The 18347-nt window shown below is 31.3% G+C and overlaps 1 protein-coding gene across 3 annotated transcripts in view; it reads left to right on the plus strand.

Annotated features, from left to right (window-relative positions):
- Positions 1-18347, plus strand: part of SNX13 (sorting nexin 13) — a 172099-nt gene that overhangs the window by 148876 nt on the left and 4876 nt on the right. For 2 of the 3 annotated variants that reach the window (XM_077122343.1, XM_077122346.1), the window contains exons 19-25: positions 4574-4681; positions 6431-6541; positions 12906-13067; positions 14546-14617; positions 16573-16718; positions 16968-17036; positions 17232-17344. In XM_077122343.1, the coding sequence (XP_076978458.1) occupies positions 4574-4681; positions 6431-6541; positions 12906-13067; positions 14546-14617; positions 16573-16718; positions 16968-17036; positions 17232-17344 (781 nt within the window). Of the gene's footprint in view, positions 1-4573; positions 4682-6430; positions 6542-12905; positions 13068-14545; positions 14618-16572; positions 16719-16967; positions 17037-17231; positions 17345-18347 lie in introns of those variants that run through there. The other variant, XR_013160024.1, reaches the window with a different exon arrangement.

Raw genomic sequence — 18347 nt, forward strand, 5'->3', positions numbered from 1 at the left:
GAAGCAGTGATAAGGACTCTTAAAGTTAACAAATGTAAAGAAATCATTTCCATCATATTGTTAATTAAATATTTTATCGTCTCCTGAACTTAGAGAAAATGAACTATTACCGAATGAATTGGGATATGTGCTTTATGAAGCTTAACTTTTGAGAGTCTTAGATTCATTCAAGTTTTTAGATATACAGTTGATATTAAGCCATTAAAAACAACAATTAAAAGAGTCACCTGATTAGGTGGGCTAAAGCTTTGAAATGATACTTTCCTACCTCAGTAATCAGAAAATTCCGTTTTCAGTTAGGATAGTAGAAAAAGTATGATTGGTACCTTGATAATCTCATTAAAATATAGATAGAGTGAAATGAACTCCTTCGAGCTTAAAAGTGATTAAAAACCAAAAGTTAGTGTGTTGATTCCTGAAGTCTATGTTAAAAGGACCATTTTGAATAGTCAAAAGTAAAATAATTTTGGATATGTCTTGTCTACTCTTCTTGCTGTTAATTGATTTTTTCTTCATTTTGTGCTTGATTTGTTTGCAGAGGTAAAAGATTTTCTGTCCAACATTAAAGAAATAATTGCTTTACTTTTTACTAAAAGCATATAGTTCATATATCTCTTCCTTTCCTTTCCTACATTTTAATCAAACATAATAAAAAAATAATTTTGGTTGTTGAGTGGTTATATTTACTTGCAAATTAATTGGAATTTGGTTTAATATGAAATTTTCTTTATGTGGTAGTTGTAATTTTTTTTCTATAACTGAGTCATAATCATTGCCAGATTTAAATGTTCTTGACCAAGACTGTAACTATCATGTCTACATATTGAAAAAGGTAAATGAACATATTTTTAAAAACTTTAATAAAACAATCCATACTGAAATCTCCCTTTTAAATACAGCACCAAAAATTACATGAAATCGAAATGGCACAATTAATTTTTGAAATGGAGTGGACATGTTTTGACTCTCTGTTTCCTAAACAATTATAGTAGTATATGAATACATAAACCTGAGTGTGTTGATTGCTCACCGAGCTTAAGAAATTAAAAACTAAGCTTGTAAATAAAATTTTGGGTTTAAGCAAGATAACTATGCATTTATGAGTAAGACTCAGGCAGTTTGCCTTGCAGCTCTGCTGTATCTGTATTTTCAAAATTCAAATTTCTGGTAATGTAGTGGAAGTAAAATGCAATAACTTGTAATTAATTTTGACCTGTATAAATGTTCACTCCACAGAGGTCTTAAAGTAGTAAAAAAATAATATATATATATATATATTTTAAAGGCTTTGTTTTATTTTAAAAGAGAATAATTAAAATGTTAAATTCATAGTATTTTAGTAATGACCTGAACTGCCCATTCATTTATTCAACAAATATTTATTGAGCGCATTCTGCTTTCACTATTATGTGTTCTAGGGATATAATTCTGAACAAAACAAGCCAAGTTCTTGCTACCCAGGACTTATATTTCAGGAAATATTGCATATTTATGTTTTATTCAGTGATTATATATAATGTATATATATGTAATATGGATAAAGCACTGGTGATTTAAATGATAATATTGAGTATTCATTAAGGTAGCTGAGTGAAATATTTATATAAGGTAATATGCCTGGGTATGAAGAATTTTTAATCCTTCTAATATAAAATGTCAAGTCTGCTCTTTAAACTTATCAGAAAACTAAGCCTGATATGTTTAATCTAGAAAGAATTTGAGTTTGAAATGTCCATGATTTATATATAGTATAATATTTGAGTCCTTTGTAAACATTGAAATACTCTTAGTTTGAGTTATTTTTAGGCAAATTAATTTCTTTTACATGCCTTTAAAAAATTGTTTCTATCAGTTTTTTACAGTAGGAATTATATTACTTTTCAGGGAATGGGCTACCTTTTAGTTGAACTTATAAATAATCTTTTAAATACCAAGATTGTAACGAGTGTCTAATTCCTCTGTTTCTTATTTTTAAAATGACAGTGTTTGAAAAAACTGTTGGTCATATATATTTGTGTTGTGAGAATTTAGACTTAAAAAAATTTACTGTGATGGTTATTATGTGTTTTTTAATTAATAAGTTTGATGTTTTAAAATTTCTGAACTAAATTGTTTTCATAGGTACTGTCATATTCTGGTCTTGTTCTAGTCTTGCCAGAATAAATTTTGCATTTTGTAAATTGAGTATTTTAAGATAATGTATATATGTAATATTCTAGGAAATTAAATGTTTTTTTAGGAACCTTGAAAGAATGCATTTGCTTCCATAAATTTTAAAATATTTAAAAATTTTAAATCATATATTTGCTATAGAAAGAGGACCATCCTAATACTTTTCTGAATCATCATATTTATGAATATCTCTTGCATATATTTTCTCTGTAAATTGCCTCTGCCCTTTTTTTTGTTTTTCTTGCTATGATTGGAGCAATTGCTGAAAAAATTACTTTTGCTTTTCATAGATGACATATAATGAACTGCACATTTTAGCTTCAAGAAACTCAGAATTGACATACAATTTCAAAGCTTAACAAAATCTTCCCTTTTTTGGCTGAATATTATCTTACACCTCTTCATTTCCTCTTCTCTTTAATCTCTGGAATGAGAGTTTTCTTTATAGAATGATTAATTATGTTTATTTTTTTATTAGAGAAATTGTGGGCTTACAGAATAATCATGTAAAATACATGATTTCCATATATACCCTATTATTAATACCTTGCATTGGTGTGGTACATTAGTTACAGCTGATAAAAGCACATTTTTTATAATGTACCATTAGTTTTTTAAAACAAAGAATGTTGCTGAAAATATTTCACAGTGAGGCTTCTATTTAAATATGGTTAAAGGGGAAGTTTTAGGTTATACATGTTACCAAAATTAAAAAAAAAACCATAGTACTGTACAACCCAAACAAAGAACCCTAATATAAACCTTGGACTATAGTTAATAGAATAATGGTACTCTTTCATCACTTGCTACAAATGTACTACACTAATGCATGTGTTAATAATAGGGGAGGGGGGTATATGGGAACTCTGCATTTTCTGAGTAATTTTTTTGTAAACTTACAACTTTTCTAATAAAAATATGTAAAAATTTTTAAGAGTAGTTAGGCTGCTTTAAGTTTCATATACTCTGTTGCCAGGCACAATCATTAACTAAATGGCTTTGCCTTTATATTATTTTAGCAGCTAGCATGGTTTAAATTTCTGCGTCAGCAAAGCATAGCACAGATTAGTACATGTTGGAGACCTTTGAAAGTAAACACAAATGTTAAGTTTGTAAATATTAGACATCACTTACTTTGTGTTTGTGGCTTTATGAAGAAGATAAGATACATACTGGTGACTCTTAGTTTTTTCTTTTAGTGTGATCTTTGAGTTTCTTTTTCATGGGATTGCCAGGAAAGAAGGATCAGTATAGTTGTATATTGTGATATAGCTACTACCTATATGTTGAGATCATCCTTTTCTACTTTTAATCATTAGCTATTGTAATGGCTAGTGATATTAACAATGCCTTTATTAGATTATTTTTATTTACGTATATTTTATTCACACCTCAAAGGGCTGTGTTCTAGTTTGCTCACTGCCAGAATGCAGTGTACCAGAAATGGAATGGCTTTTAAAAAGGGGAATTTAATAAGTTTCTAGTTTACAGGCCAAGAAAATGTCCCAATAAAAACAAGTCTATAGAAATGTCCAATCTAAGGCATCCAGGAAAAGGTACCTTGGTTCAAGAAGGCTGATGAAGTTCAGAGTTTCTCTCTCATCTGAAAGGCACATGGTGAACATAGCATCATCTGCTAGCTTTCTGTCCTGACTTCCTGTTTCATGAAGCTCCCCGGGAGACATTTTCCTTCTTCATCTCCAAAGGTTGCTGGCTGGTGGACTCTGTGCTTCTCGTGGCTATGTCGTTCTGTCCTGCTCTGCTCTCTCTGAAATCTCCGTCTTTCTCCAGAATGTTTCCTCTTTTATAGGATTCCAGTAAACTAATCAAGACCCACCATGGGTAGAGATGCATCTCCACCTAATCCAGTTTAACAGCTACTCTTGATTGAGTCACATCTCCAGGGCGATGATCTGATTACAGATTCAAACATACCATACTGAATAGGAATTAGAAGAAGTGGCTGGATTTATAAAATGGGATTAGGATTAAAACATGGTTTTTCTAGGGTACATACATCCTTTCAAACCAGCACAAGCTGTTAATGAAAATATTTTTTAAAACTCTTATGCAAATTTTGAACAATCTCAAAATTTGGAGAGAATGTAATGAAACCCTGTGTGCCCATAACCCCGCTTTATCAATTGTCCATACTTGTCATTCCTGATTGCAAATACTTCTTTATAGTAATTAACATTAGAACTGTATTTTGGACATGTTTAGACACATTTGGATGACATTTTTCTATTTTCAGATTTGTGTTTAATATAATTAAATATTTTGCAAAATTGTCCATTCAAGATGCTTTTGATATGTAGAGAAATAGAAATGGAACTTGGGAAATTATTTTCTCATTTAGTTAATAACTGAGGAAGACTGTTGAATGTATTTTGTCTTCTAGTTTGAAAATCTGTCAAGCATATTGAAGCTTCCTGGCAAAAAGACTTTTAATAATATGGATAGAGATTTTTTAGAAAAGAGAAAAAAGGATCTAAATGCATATTTGCAGGTAAGTCCATGTATTAGTGCACTTAGGTTTTTATTTAAATATAGCACAGAGGTGCTATAACAGGTTCCTTCATTAAAGAATGATTTTATTTTAATAGTAGAAATGCATATCAGATGTCACATGCAGTTGCCTTAATATTTTTAAACATTATTTCTGTGTTTATAATTAGAATTTTTCTGGATACTCAGTTTTAGGGATGTGGCTTTTTCATGTTTAGTGGAATACACACAGATCCATTCCAGATTACTGTAAGATATAGGTACTTTATGGTAGAATAAACAGTTAAATTTTCCAGTTCAATAGTTAGTAACTTTTTATGATGTATTTGAAGCTAGCAGATTTCAATCTCAGAAATGCCTGGAACTGCCTCCCCTGGCCCAGAATGATTCTAAGGCTTCTAAAATTACAGGCTAATTAATTCCAAAGAGGGATAGAACAGAGGGGCTGTTTTTAATATGCAACATCATTGAGCATGCAGGTTCCTCCTGTGAAATAACAAAATATGTCTCACAGGTTACTTACTGTATAAACTGTTAGGAGTCACAGAAAAAAGTTTATTTTATAGTTGTTTACCCTGGTGCAGCTATAATAGCATTATAATTTTTTTTTTTTTTTTTTGCCAAGGGCAGGCCCCAGGAATCTAACCTGGGTCTCCGGCATGGCAGGCGAGAACTCTGCCACAACGCCACCATCGCCTGCCCAGCACTATAATTTTTAATACTAGTTATTGGTTCATAACAGTTTCTCATGTATTAGACAAGGCATCAGCTCAGAAATAAGGTATTCCATTGTTTAGCTTCCCACTCTATTCTCTAGAACAGGGATCAACAAATTACAGCCTACACACCAAATCCAGCACACTGCCTGCTTTTATTAATAGTTTAATTGGGGCAGAGCCACCCCCATTTTTTTACATTATCTGTGGCACCTTTCTCACTAGAACAGTAGAGTTTAGTAGTTTGGCAGAGACTTGTAGACCACAAAGCCTAAAATGATTATTATTTTGATCTTTACAGAAAAAGTTTGTTCAATCCTGCCTGAGAATTTAGTGAAACTTAGCTAAAACTACTCTGTGTAGTTCATGTGGATCCTTTTTCTTACTCTCTTAAATATTTATAACCTCTGTTGGATTTATTTATAATCATAATAGCAAAATATACAAATCTCTGCTGTTAATCACCTTTGAATTCTCCTGTCTTAACACTGAATGTATGATATCAAAATGATTCTTCTCAAATAGTTTAATGTTTTTCATAGTAACTTCAGTATCATTAGAATCTGTATCAATTATTTATAAGATTTAAAAAGTGACCACCTTCTCCAAATCTAGTGCCATAAATTTGTTGTTTAAATGTGACTGTGATGTATTCTTAGCTAATGAGCAATATGGTAAAGCATATACCACGGAAGAACTAAGATAGCATATTAAGTTACATCATTAGCAGTTGTGAAAGCAATGATAATTTGTTTTGGGATTTCTTTATAACACTTGAAAATCTTTGTCTAGATTATTTTATGTGCCTTCTAATATGCTAACTTCAGAATCATTATTGAATAACATAGCAGTTTTTAAAAATACTGAATCTTAATATAAGCTATAGAGCCTGATAACAGAAAAATAACTATAAATGTTTTTAAATATAAATTTAAAATTCTTTATTATACATTCTTGATGTTCTACAAACAAAATTATAAAACAATAATTTCCAGAGTCCTATCAATTTAAGAGTCCTCTTTTTTTCCTGTTAGTTATTATTAACTCCTGAAATGATGAAAGCGTCACCAGCTTTAGCTCACTATGTGTATGACTTCCTTGAGAACAAGGCCTATAGTAAAGGAAAAGGAGATTTTGCCCGCAAGGTGAGCATATCATTGCATTGGGTTTCCATTTAGTTCTGTTTTCTTACTTCGTTTTAATAAAACAAAATAAATTTAGATATTGTATTTAAAGTGTTGGGGTTTTTTTTGACATGGGCAGCCTCTGGGAATCGAACTCGGGTCTCCAGCAAGGCAGGCAAGAATTCTGCCACTGAGCCACGGTTGCCCTAGATATTGCATTTAAAGACCAGAAAATTTTATTAAGTGCTCCTTGGCATGTTTATTTTCTATGCTTTGTTCAGCCTACTATTGATATGGGTGTAAACTCCCACCTTGAAAATTTATCAAGTATCTTAAAGCTTCCTGACAAAAAAAGACTTTTAAGAAAATGGATAGAGATTTTTTAGAAAATTATAATTATAATCCAGCAGAAGCTTGAAAGAACAAAGAAATTTATGATATGGTCCATTAAAGAAGGTTTGCCTAAGACAGGTCACAAACTTTTAATTAGCTTAAGGGGGAAATGTCTCTTATTTGGAGTGAAGATAAGAAAAATGTTAAATAGGATACGTTCCTGGAAGTATTTTTGCTTTGTGAGTAACATCTTTATTGTTCAGAATCCCATTTTGGGACAAGACCTATACTTGAAATAAAATGATAGGTTGAAACAGTAAATGATATATTGTCAAATTAGGCAAGATAGATTAATAGAAATACAAACTTTACAATCAGTCATCCTTAAGTTCAAATCCCTGCTCTGCCATTTATTAGCTATATCCTTGAGCAAGTTTCTTAACCTCTTTGTATTTTAGTTTCCTCAAGAGATAAAGATGTTAACATATATTTTAAAGGGTTGTGCAAATCAAATGATCTCATCTATGTATCACAGTACCTGGCATATAATAAAGCTTTAAATAAATGTTTTCTGAATAATAGTAGCAGCAGTAGTATCAGGGAATAGCAGCATTTATAGAAGGGATAGACCCATAGTATGTATGTGTTGTAAGGCTGCATTTTATTTTATTTCTATGATGTTAAACAACTTTTCTACTCTTGAAATGCTGAATAAGTTGCCTCAGATTGTTGGCTGGTTTAAATGAATTAGAAAGGTCCTGAGAACCAAGAAAAGGAGTCTTGCATTTATCCTGTTTGTAGAAGCCATTTTGGAAAGGAGGGTTTTGAACAAGGGTTTGTCATTAAACTATAGATAAAAATTACTCCAATAACAGCATATAGAATTTATTTTAAAGGGAGAGGAGTTGGAATGGCTAAGACATTCTTAAAATAAAGAGTCCAAAAGAGGGTGGTTAACAAGAATTTAAAGGGAGGGATAGATATAAGAACAGAAGAAATAAGACTCAGTTACTAATTTATTGTAAGATCTGACGACTACAGATGGTAGAATTTGAGTAATAAGTAATTGTTGTAATTGCTTATAATCCATAGAATAAAATAAATACCCATGAATCCATTCTGAAATACACAAATAATTGAATAAATATTTAAATGGGGGGAATTCCTTATGGCAGAATTCCAGTGTAGAAGAAATGATGGAAATAAAAAATCTGCATTTGGCAAATGCAAGAATAATTGTTTAAAGATGCTAAAATTAGTGGATAATAATATGATTTTACATTGTCTCAAAGTATTTCTCTAAAGATGCCTATTAATTATGAAAGGAAATCATAACTTTAATGTGGAGAAGCCTAACAGATACTGCATGAACTAACTGATGAAAGTTTAACATCTCCAGTAATGAGACGTATTGACATCATGGGATTCCTGATATGATGCACTGAAAAGGGCATGTCATTGCTTCTATAGTATATTTGCCAAAAATGCATCATCTGAATTTAATCATGAGAATAAATAAGACAAACCCAAATTGAAGGGCATCCTACGAATTAACTGCCAAGTACTTCAAAAGTGTTAATGTTATGAAAAGACTTCAGGGATGTCCCAGTTTGGAGGATATTGAGGAGACATGACAACTAAATGTAACGTATGATCTGGAACTGGATTCTGGAGCAGTAAGGAAATATTAGTGGGAGGTAAAATTTGATCGAGGTCAATGGAATCATCATTAGGTTGGTAGATTATATTAATGTTAATTTACCAGTTTTTGTGAAGTGTACTATAGATGCTAATTGTATTAATAAGATGTGAACATTTGGGCAAGCTTGGGCATGTAGGAATATCTGTATTATTTTACAACTTTTTATACATCTAAAATTATTTCAAAATGAAAATTAAAAGACTTCAGTAACACTCCTCCTCCCTCCTAAAAGAAACTAACCTTTGCAAAAAAAAAGATTAAGAAATTGGTACAAAATAGTTAAGAAATTAAAAACAGTCAGTATATGTGAGTTCATATGATTATTCTGAGATTTCTGAATTTCTAAGAGGAATGTTTTATTTTATTAAAAATGTTCCAGTATATGACCCTTCCAACGGTGGGGGAATAAATAAATGTTGGTCTTAACTTGCATTTCATGATTGAATTGATTGAGTTTAAATTCCGCCTTTATATTGTTTTATTGTCAATAGAGATGCATTCCAGTCTTCATCTTTTTCATGTTTACCTTTTCAGTCATAAGATTACGTCAATTTTCAGATAAACTAATAAGTTGATAATAGCTTTTTGAGGTCAAAGAAGCATTTTATTGAATGTATACAATTTTTTTTTACCAACCAACAGCAGCATATAGGTATCCAGTTACCACTTTTTTTTTCTTTAACTACTGGAGCATTTCTGAAATGCTGCAGTAACAAATTTTTCATGAATCATATTTGTTGGTGATAATTAAGGCCATCTTGACCTGTTTTGGATTGTCAGAATAATTTTTATGTATATCAAGATTGTCAGCTGCATTTCCTTTTTTGGCTAAATTATAGTTTGAATGTTTTTCCTTAATTATATTTTACTGGAATTTAATATCTTTTGGAGGAAATCATCTTCAAGCCTTTTGTCAGTGGTTCTTCAGAGCTTAAGAAATAATCCTTATCAAAAACATTAATTTGGTCACTTAATTTTCTTAGCTCTGAAAAATCTGTGGACAAATTCCTAGAAAGAGTAACTGGCAAGTGTTCTTCCTCTTTGAACATAGTATCTTTCTATTCATTTGATGCTATATAGTTAAGGATCCAAATTTAAGTTAAAATTCCATTTCATATATTGTTATCAGTACGTTTAACTTAATTGAGGTAATGATTGAATAAATAGATAACATTTCTCTAAGTCAGGCAAAGTATACGCTTGTGCTGGCAATCCATAATTTACTCCTCTGCCTGGTAATTTGCAGGTTTGTTTGTTCTTTTTTTTTTTAAACCCATCTATTTTAAGACAAATCCTGATTTTGGAAATGTTGTACAGTGATGGACTCTGCTTTTGTGCTTCTGAAATTCTGCTTTCTTCAGGATAAGGTATCAAGTCACCTGTGGAGGGTTTCGTGTTTTTTTAATGCTGTTTTATTGAAATATATTCACACACCCTGCAATCCACCCAAAGTATACAATCAGTGGCTCACAGTGTCATCACATAGTTCTTCATTCACTACCACAGTCAATTTTAGAACATTTTCCTTACTCAAAAAAAAAAGAAAAGAAATGAAAACCCAGAACATCCCTTTTCCCTTATCCCCTTCTATTATTGATCCTTAGCAGTGGTGTTGTACATTTTGATAACAGAATATTAACATGTTATTGTTAACTGTTGTCCATAATTTGCAATAGGTGCATTTTTCCCGTATATCACTCTATTATTAACTCCTTGTAATAATGTACATTTGTCCTAGTTCATGAAAGAACTTTTTTATATTTGTATTGTTAAATCACAGTCGTCATCTACCACAAGGTTCACTGTGTTATACAGTCTCCTGTTTTAACCTCTAGCTTTCCTTCTAATGAAATATATGACTCTGAACTTCCCCTTTTAGTCACATTCGCAGACGATTCAGCACTGTTAATTATACTCACAATAATGTGCTACCATCACCTCTTTTTCCAAACATTGAAGCTCAACCTATTTAAAAAATCTGCACATATTAAGCCACTGTTTCCCATTCCCTAGCCTCATTCTATCTCCTAGTAACCTATATTTTAGATTTTATGTCTTTGAGTTTAGTTATAATTAGTTCATATTAGTGAGATCATACAATATTTGTCCTTTTGTGTCTGACCTAATTTCACAAAATAATGTCCTCAAGGTTCATCCATGTTGGCAGTTGCTTCAGTACTTCTTTCCTTCTTATTGCTGAGTAATACTCCATTTTATGTATATACCACATTTTGTTTATCCTTTCATCAATTGATGGTCACTTGGGTTGATTCCATTGTTTGGCGATTGTGAATAATGCTGCAGTGAACATCGGTATGCAAATGTCTTTTCATGTCCCTGCTTTCATTTTTTCTGGGTATATACTAAATAGCGGGATTGACAGGTCATAAAACAATACTATACATAGATTTCTGATGAACTGCCAAACTGACCTCCACGGTGGCTGCACCGTTTTACATTCCCACCATAGTGAATGAGTACCCTGTGGAGGTTTTTTAACCCTCCTTGCTTCTCCCCCACCAAGACAGATGCTTGGGCTTTACCCTCAGAAGTTGATTTTGTGTACCTGGGATGGTACACAGGCAACTATTTTTCATTATTATTTCATTCATAAGAAACTTTTAGGTCCTTCTACTTGAAAGAGTATCAGTGATAGTTTAGCCCCATGCTTGGATTTTATTTAACCAACTCTGAAAGTTGTACTATCTAAACCCACAGTGCTGCAAAGTATAAGATGTACAAAATTCTAATATTTTTGAGGACATTCAAACATTTTTTTAAACTTAGATTGTAGTTTAAAGTAGAATTCATGCTTTTTATGCTTTTGAAACCTCTTCTGTAAACATCATAACTTATTACAGAAAGAGCAGTTTTCCATCAAGCTGTACTTTTTAAATGTGATACTTTTAGGTTTTTCGCTATTCAAAAATTTTCTTGCCTTTATAAGACTTAGCTTATTTATATGTTATTAGAGTTTTTTAAAAAACAGTGCTTGGAAGTAATGTCCTGGTTAATTTAAATATACTCTTCTGGTTAACTGAAAACTAATAGTATATAGAGTTCGAATTAGATTTATAGAGAGAAATGCATGCACTCACGTATGTCTGTACATATATGTGCATACACATGTGAGAACTAGCTTCATCTTTTTTCTCCATATCTCTCTTCACCTGTGCTAGTGATTTTCAAACTCTTCTCTTTCCTGGTTTTTATCCTTTGATTCTGTTCTGAGTTGTTTTACTCTTACCCTGTTCCTCCTAAAGGTTATGTATTCCACCTAGCATTTCTGTAGCACTGTTGTCTCATAAGCCAGGGAGTAAACTAAAATTCCCTACCTTTTTTCAGCTATCTTGAAATTCAATTTTTGTTTGTTTATTGCAATACTTATTTTACCTTTTCTGTTTTATCTAGGAAACTATGAAATACATTGAGTGAAGGAGTTGTGTTTTGTTGGGGTCATTTATAAATGTTGTAAAGCATTGGGATTCATTGTGTTACCATTATTTTGTTCTGTTTTTTCCTTTTTACATAGAACATAATTTATTTTCCTTAGTAGTTTTTGAGACTCGACGCTTTCTGAGAAATGTCTTCTAGTTTTGTGTGACTTTGATTTTGCATCCATTTTTTCTTTTTGTTCTTGTCTTCTAAAAACTCTACTTTTCAGAGTTCCATGTATGGTTGGCTCTCCCTTTCTTAATTGAAATTATTTGACATTTGTACGGTTTTTGTAACAATTGTAAAGCTTCTTTTCCCTCTGGAGATTTTTATTCCTTTAAATATCTCTGGTCCTATTTTCTTCTTTTGTTTATATAAGATATTCAGCCTTACTGAAATATAGTTTATGTGTCTGGATTGCAGCTTCTCTTTTGTCTTTGTAATGGGCTCCAGATTCCCTGCGTAGATTCTGATTCAACATGTAATGTATCCTAAAAATTGTTTATAGAAAATGAATATTAAATATTTACTTGTTAGTGCTTTGGCTTTCTGTTTGTTAATTTTACATGCTTGTTTACTTTTCATATCTACTCAAAGTGTTGCCTTGAATTATGGCAGAAGTATATTGTGGCTAATCCCACTTGCATCATTTCTGTTTTCAGAGTCTCTTTAATCATAATAAGGGAGCCATGTCTTATTTTCATTTTCTAGCAATAGCCTCATCACTCTAACTTCTTAATCATATATGTGTGTGTGAATATAAATTCTAAAATACACTGAAGGCAACGGTACTAAGATATTATAGACTGGAGAATTAGTACATCTTTCATGTGTTGCTCTCTGTATTTTCCCAGGCTTATTTAAGTAGCAAATCTGATACAATGAAGTTATGGTATAATGTCTTTTCCCCTTTAGATGGATACTTTTGTAAATCCGCTTCGCAATTCTATGAGGAATGTTTCAAATGCAGTTAAATCCCTTCCTGATAGTTTGGCAGAGGGAATGACTAAAATGTCAGACAACATGGGCAAAATGTCAGAAAGATTAGGTCAAGATATAAAGCAGTCGTTTTTCAAGGTAAGAAGACATTTTCAATAATGTCTAAAGCAAACTATTTTTAAGTTAACTGTGATTTATTGACCTCCTGCCTGGATTTACCTTACTTCCTTTCAGAAGTTCAGTCATCCAGACATATAGCCTCATAAAAAATGAAAAACTAAAGCGAATTAACTCTCATCAGAAATAAGTACTATTAAATCCAGTCACCACTCAGTCTCTTAATGTGGTAGAATTTTAAAACGCATTTTAAAAGAATATTTAATATTAGCAAAGTAAGCATTCTTAGTTCTGTTTAATTCCATCATGCCATTTTTGGGGGTCATATAATGCCATTGAATTCATTAGTAAAACAATAAAAGTGCTATTGCGCAAATGAATTATTCTACTTAGATTTAGTAAGCAAAGTCTTTCTCCAGATTCATATGAATAAGGGACCACTAGATGGAAAGGAAGAAAGTCTTTGATTACCAGCCATCTCTGGATCCTTACATTACTATTTATATACCTGAGAATTGCTTGGAAAGTTTCCCAGGAAGCTTTTTCTACTACATTAACAGATAAAGATAGTAGACCAAATAAATTTACATTTTTTAGAATCATAACCTAGTTACTCAGAGTAAAAGGCTATAAAAGACAACAGATAGTTATTGGTATTTTCTGTTTGTTAGATTGTGTTTGAACGAAGGGGCAATATATGTGAACAGATAGATTTTTTTTAGTGTTAAGAGGCAACTCCTAAAATAGTGCATGTAATTCCTACTCTTCACATACTTTCTTTGATGCTTCATCTTTATTTCTCATTGTCTGATACTGAAATCAGTATTGTCCAGTACCACTGCTGCCATTAACTAACCATATAATTTGTATAAAAGTCACTGAACTTTTATTTTTCTTCACCAATATCATGAAGTGGAGGGGGAGCAGGAATGTAGGGCCTCTCAGTGCTGACAAATGATTGTCAGCCAATACAGGTCTTTCTGTCTCCATTTCTCATAACCTCTTTATCAACTTATCTAACAGTCAATTAACTCCTTAAGCATTAGCATATTATCAAGTAATTGTGGTACGAGAAAGAAAATTAGAGTTCTGTTTTCTAGCCATGCTATTAACTATTTAATCTTCAAGTCATTTAAACTTTCTTAAGATTAAAACTTCTTTAACTTTAAATTCTTAAAAATTGGGGGATTTGACTAAATAATCTTCCCCTTTCAACTCAAAAGTCAGCTGTTTTTTTTTGGAGGGGTGCATAGTCTGAGAAATGTCAACTGTTTTTTTAAAGGAGGAAACCTTGTGGTAATGAAATAATCACCTTTTAATATTTGATTTCTAATTTTTGATTGTTTAACTTTGCTTATGAATTGTACCAAGAATCAAATCAAATGCTATTTATTATGTTTGATAATATTTTCTATTTATTATTGTGTTATATTCTTTCACTGCCTGAATTAGTGTACTTACTTTTTGTTGTTGTTGTTTGTTTGTTTTTTAAATGTTAGGTGCCTCCTTTAATTCCGAAGACTGATTCAGATCCCGAACATTGTCGTGTTTCAGCTCAGCTTGACGACAATGTGAGTTAATTTTATTCTTGGTAGTATTCAGTTGTAATTCAAATCAAATTTGACAGAACTTTTTAACTTTTTAATGAATATAGTATATGTTTGTGTGTGTATGTGTATCACTAATGTGCACACATATTTTAAGTATAAAACTCAAATGAATTCTCACAAACTGAAACTGCCCATGTAATCAGCACTTTGATCAAGAGACAAACATTAGTTACCAGCACTCCTCTTGTGTTCTTCCTGTCACTACTCTCACCCCTACCAAGACATTAACTTCTTCTACGAGAGCTTTTATACTTTATATAAATAAAACTGTACAGTGGGTACTCCTTTCGTTGTGACTTTTTTTGCTTGACCTTATGATATTTTTCCATGTAGTTTTATGTGACGTTTATTCATCCTTGTGGTTAGGGTATTCTATTTTGTAAATACAGTAAAATTTATTCATTGTATTATGATTATTACTCCTTTGACCACTCTAGTCCATGCGTTTTGATTAAAGAGAAGGACACATGATGTTGCGATAGACTTGGTGGACACAGGGTTGCCACAAACCTACAATTTATAAAAAATGCAGTATCTGTGAAGTACAGTAAAACAAGGCACAGTAAAACGAGTATGCCTATATTGTTTTACCATTCCAACATTTTTATTTTCAGTCCATCTGCTATTGATTTTTGTGTATGGAATGATGTATTGGTCCAATTAACCCAAGCACCATTTATTGAAAAGACCTTCTTTTCCTCATGTATTCGGTTTCTCGTTATAAATCAGGTTATCATGTATGTTTATAGACTCTGTACTGTTTGATTAAGCTAATTTATTTTAAACTTAGAATTTTTTTATTTTTCCAATTGAGGTTCTTTACAATGAACTAAGAAAGAAAATATTTTTATTTTCTTTTTTCAGAACACTTTAGTGTGTTTTATTAAGAATTTAGCTGATACAATATAAATGGTCATGTGGCATCAAGCCCATTAATATTTTTAATCTTAGAATACAGCAGTATTTATTCTGCCTCAGTAATGAAGTGGCTCTCCCACCCCCACAGTTCAGTTAAAAGGTGTAAGCTTTCAATATGTGAAATGGAACATGTAAGAAGAAAATGTTTATGCCATTACAGTGAAAAATGTGTAACTCATGCTTTTGTCTCAATATTTAAATTACAATATTGATGAGGAAATAATTAGAAATTGTTTAATGACGTTAAGAATTTAAAAATTACAGGCAATTATATTTGTTTTTGTTGTACTTCTAACTCTGCACTTGGTTTTGTGTTTTATATTTTTTGTCACATCAAAGCATTCTACATTGTCTTCCTATAAGTAATCAGGGTCCTCTGACATAATATTTTAAAATACTTGTTTCTTTACTTTCTATATCATAACTATTATTATCCCATAATAAAAATAAACTAGTTTTTTATTGTTAAAAGAAAATTCTGGTGATTTAGTTAAATATGCTTTTTATAATGTTAACTTGGGGGTGCTGGATAGCATTTCAGCTTCTTTTTCTTGAAAATACCTAAATACATGTAACTCCTTCAGGAAAAGATGTGATTCTATGTAGATTGTGTATTGCTCTGTCAAATACAGAGTGATGTTGGGAATATTTTGTTATGAAAAATGTGCTTCAGAAAATAGGCAAAGAGGGTAGCTATTTACATTATCAAACTTGTACAGTCCCTAAGACATCCTGAAATGTCAGAAATCTACTTTGAGAAGTTTCTTTTTTCATTCTACCGTTGGAATTTACTCATCTTTGTAGGATTGTAAAATTCTGTATTCTGTCAAAATGTGTGTTAAAAATCTTTTTCAAAATTAGAATGAATTATGATTGTAAAATAAATTGTTCTCTAATGTGAAATCATACCAGTCATTTTATAAAAGCAGTAAAATTGTTCATTTGTAGTACATTGCTAACTCAAACTTACGTTTATATTTTCTTTCATATTTTGTCAGGTGGATGACAATATTCCACTTAGAGTAATGCTACTTCTCATGGATGAAGTATTCGACTTAAAAGAGAGAAATCAGTGGTTGCGAAGGAATATCAAAAACCTACTTCAACAGGTTATTAGAGCCACATATGGTGATACTATTAATAGGTACCACTTTTTTTTTTTTTTAAACTTAGAGTCTGATCTAGTTTTTTTTAGACTGACTTCTGGAAGTAGATTGCCAACCTTTATAGGAGAGTTTCCTTGTCTGGACCTTTTAAAATCATTATAAAGCAGTCTAGTGTGCTTAGAGATAATTTACTTCCAAATAAAGCTGCTTGCTCCATGAAAGTAGTGTTTCTTTATATTATTCACCTTCTAAAATATTGGCCTTACTTATTTATATTTTTCTTTCAGAAAAATAGTTGACCATGTAGACTGGATGACCTCACCTGAGCAAGTAGCAGATTCAGTGAAGCGTTTCAGGTAATATGGTAGCACAGTCTTGTGAATGTAACTAACAGCACTGAATAAATGCAGTTAAAGGGGAAATTTTAGGTTATATATATGTTACTAGGATAAAAAATTTGTATTTTCTATAAAAAAATTGTAGTAATTTCACCAACTTGTATCACTAGAAAATGAAAGTGTTTACAAAATTCATTTTTTCTTCTTAAATAGAGATGCATTTTGGCCAAATGGTATTTTAGCAGAGACTGTTCCATGCAGAGATAAAGCCGTTCGAATGAGAACAAGAATTGCAGGAAAAACTAAATTATTTGCAATTATGCCAGGTGAGTGAATACGCACAGTTAAATTTTCATTGATTTGTAGGTCTTCTGGATTTTAGGTATTGACCACGCTAATTTAGCTATCCTTTTATTGTAAGAACTATATATCAGACACTCTGCTAGGCATTTCATAACCATCCTGTGGAGCTAGACACTATCACACTTTTCTATGTGAGGATATAGAGGCTCAGAGAGGTTAAGTAACCTACTTAAAGTTCATGGCTAATAAATGGTAGTTTATGACTTATCTCTGAGAGACTTTAAAAGCCTGTGTTTTTAAACACTTCACTCTGCTATCTTGAATTCTTTGAGGAATAGGGTTGTAAAATATATAACAGATGAAAGAGCTGTTAAAAGCATATGAAGTTTTTGGGAAGAATACTTCTGCTTAAGAAACAAACAAATGTTCAAAGAATCCCATTATATGAGAACAACTGTGGTCCATTATTAATCCTTATTAAAACATGATCCACAAGAAAGTATACATAGTAGCATTTTGTTGGCCTAATCTGAGTTACATCTTTAGGAAACAGCTGTCTTTGTTACATTCAATTTGTTTCCATTTGTCTTCTCTTAATAAGAGATTATGTAATAGGAAAGAGATTATATGTAGCTGGAGGCTAATGATGGTAGTTTGGTTTCTTTTTTATTTATGAATATCTTTGACAATACCTAGAAATCTCTTCTCCACATTTTAAATATGGATATAGAGAATGGAAAAGAAATATTTTTAAGTTCTTTAGTATCAACTATACCTATTTCTATTCCTATAATTTTGTTTTTCTTAAAATTTAAAATATTTTTTCATCATTTTAATCATTACCTTTCTCTTCTGTCAGACACAATTAAATTAGAAGTTTGCCGCATAGCTAGTAATTCTTTTATATACTATTGCATTTGGTGGCAAAGGCAAATTATAGAATTATATTTTAGAAAAATATAAAGAAGCAATAACTTAGAGTATTATTTAATATACTGTTGGAGTAAACTTGATTATGCTATAAAG

Source organism: Tamandua tetradactyla, chromosome 1 (genome assembly GCF_023851605.1).
Source record: "Tamandua tetradactyla isolate mTamTet1 chromosome 1, mTamTet1.pri, whole genome shotgun sequence".
Taxonomy (NCBI): Eukaryota; Metazoa; Chordata; class Mammalia; order Pilosa; family Myrmecophagidae; genus Tamandua; species Tamandua tetradactyla.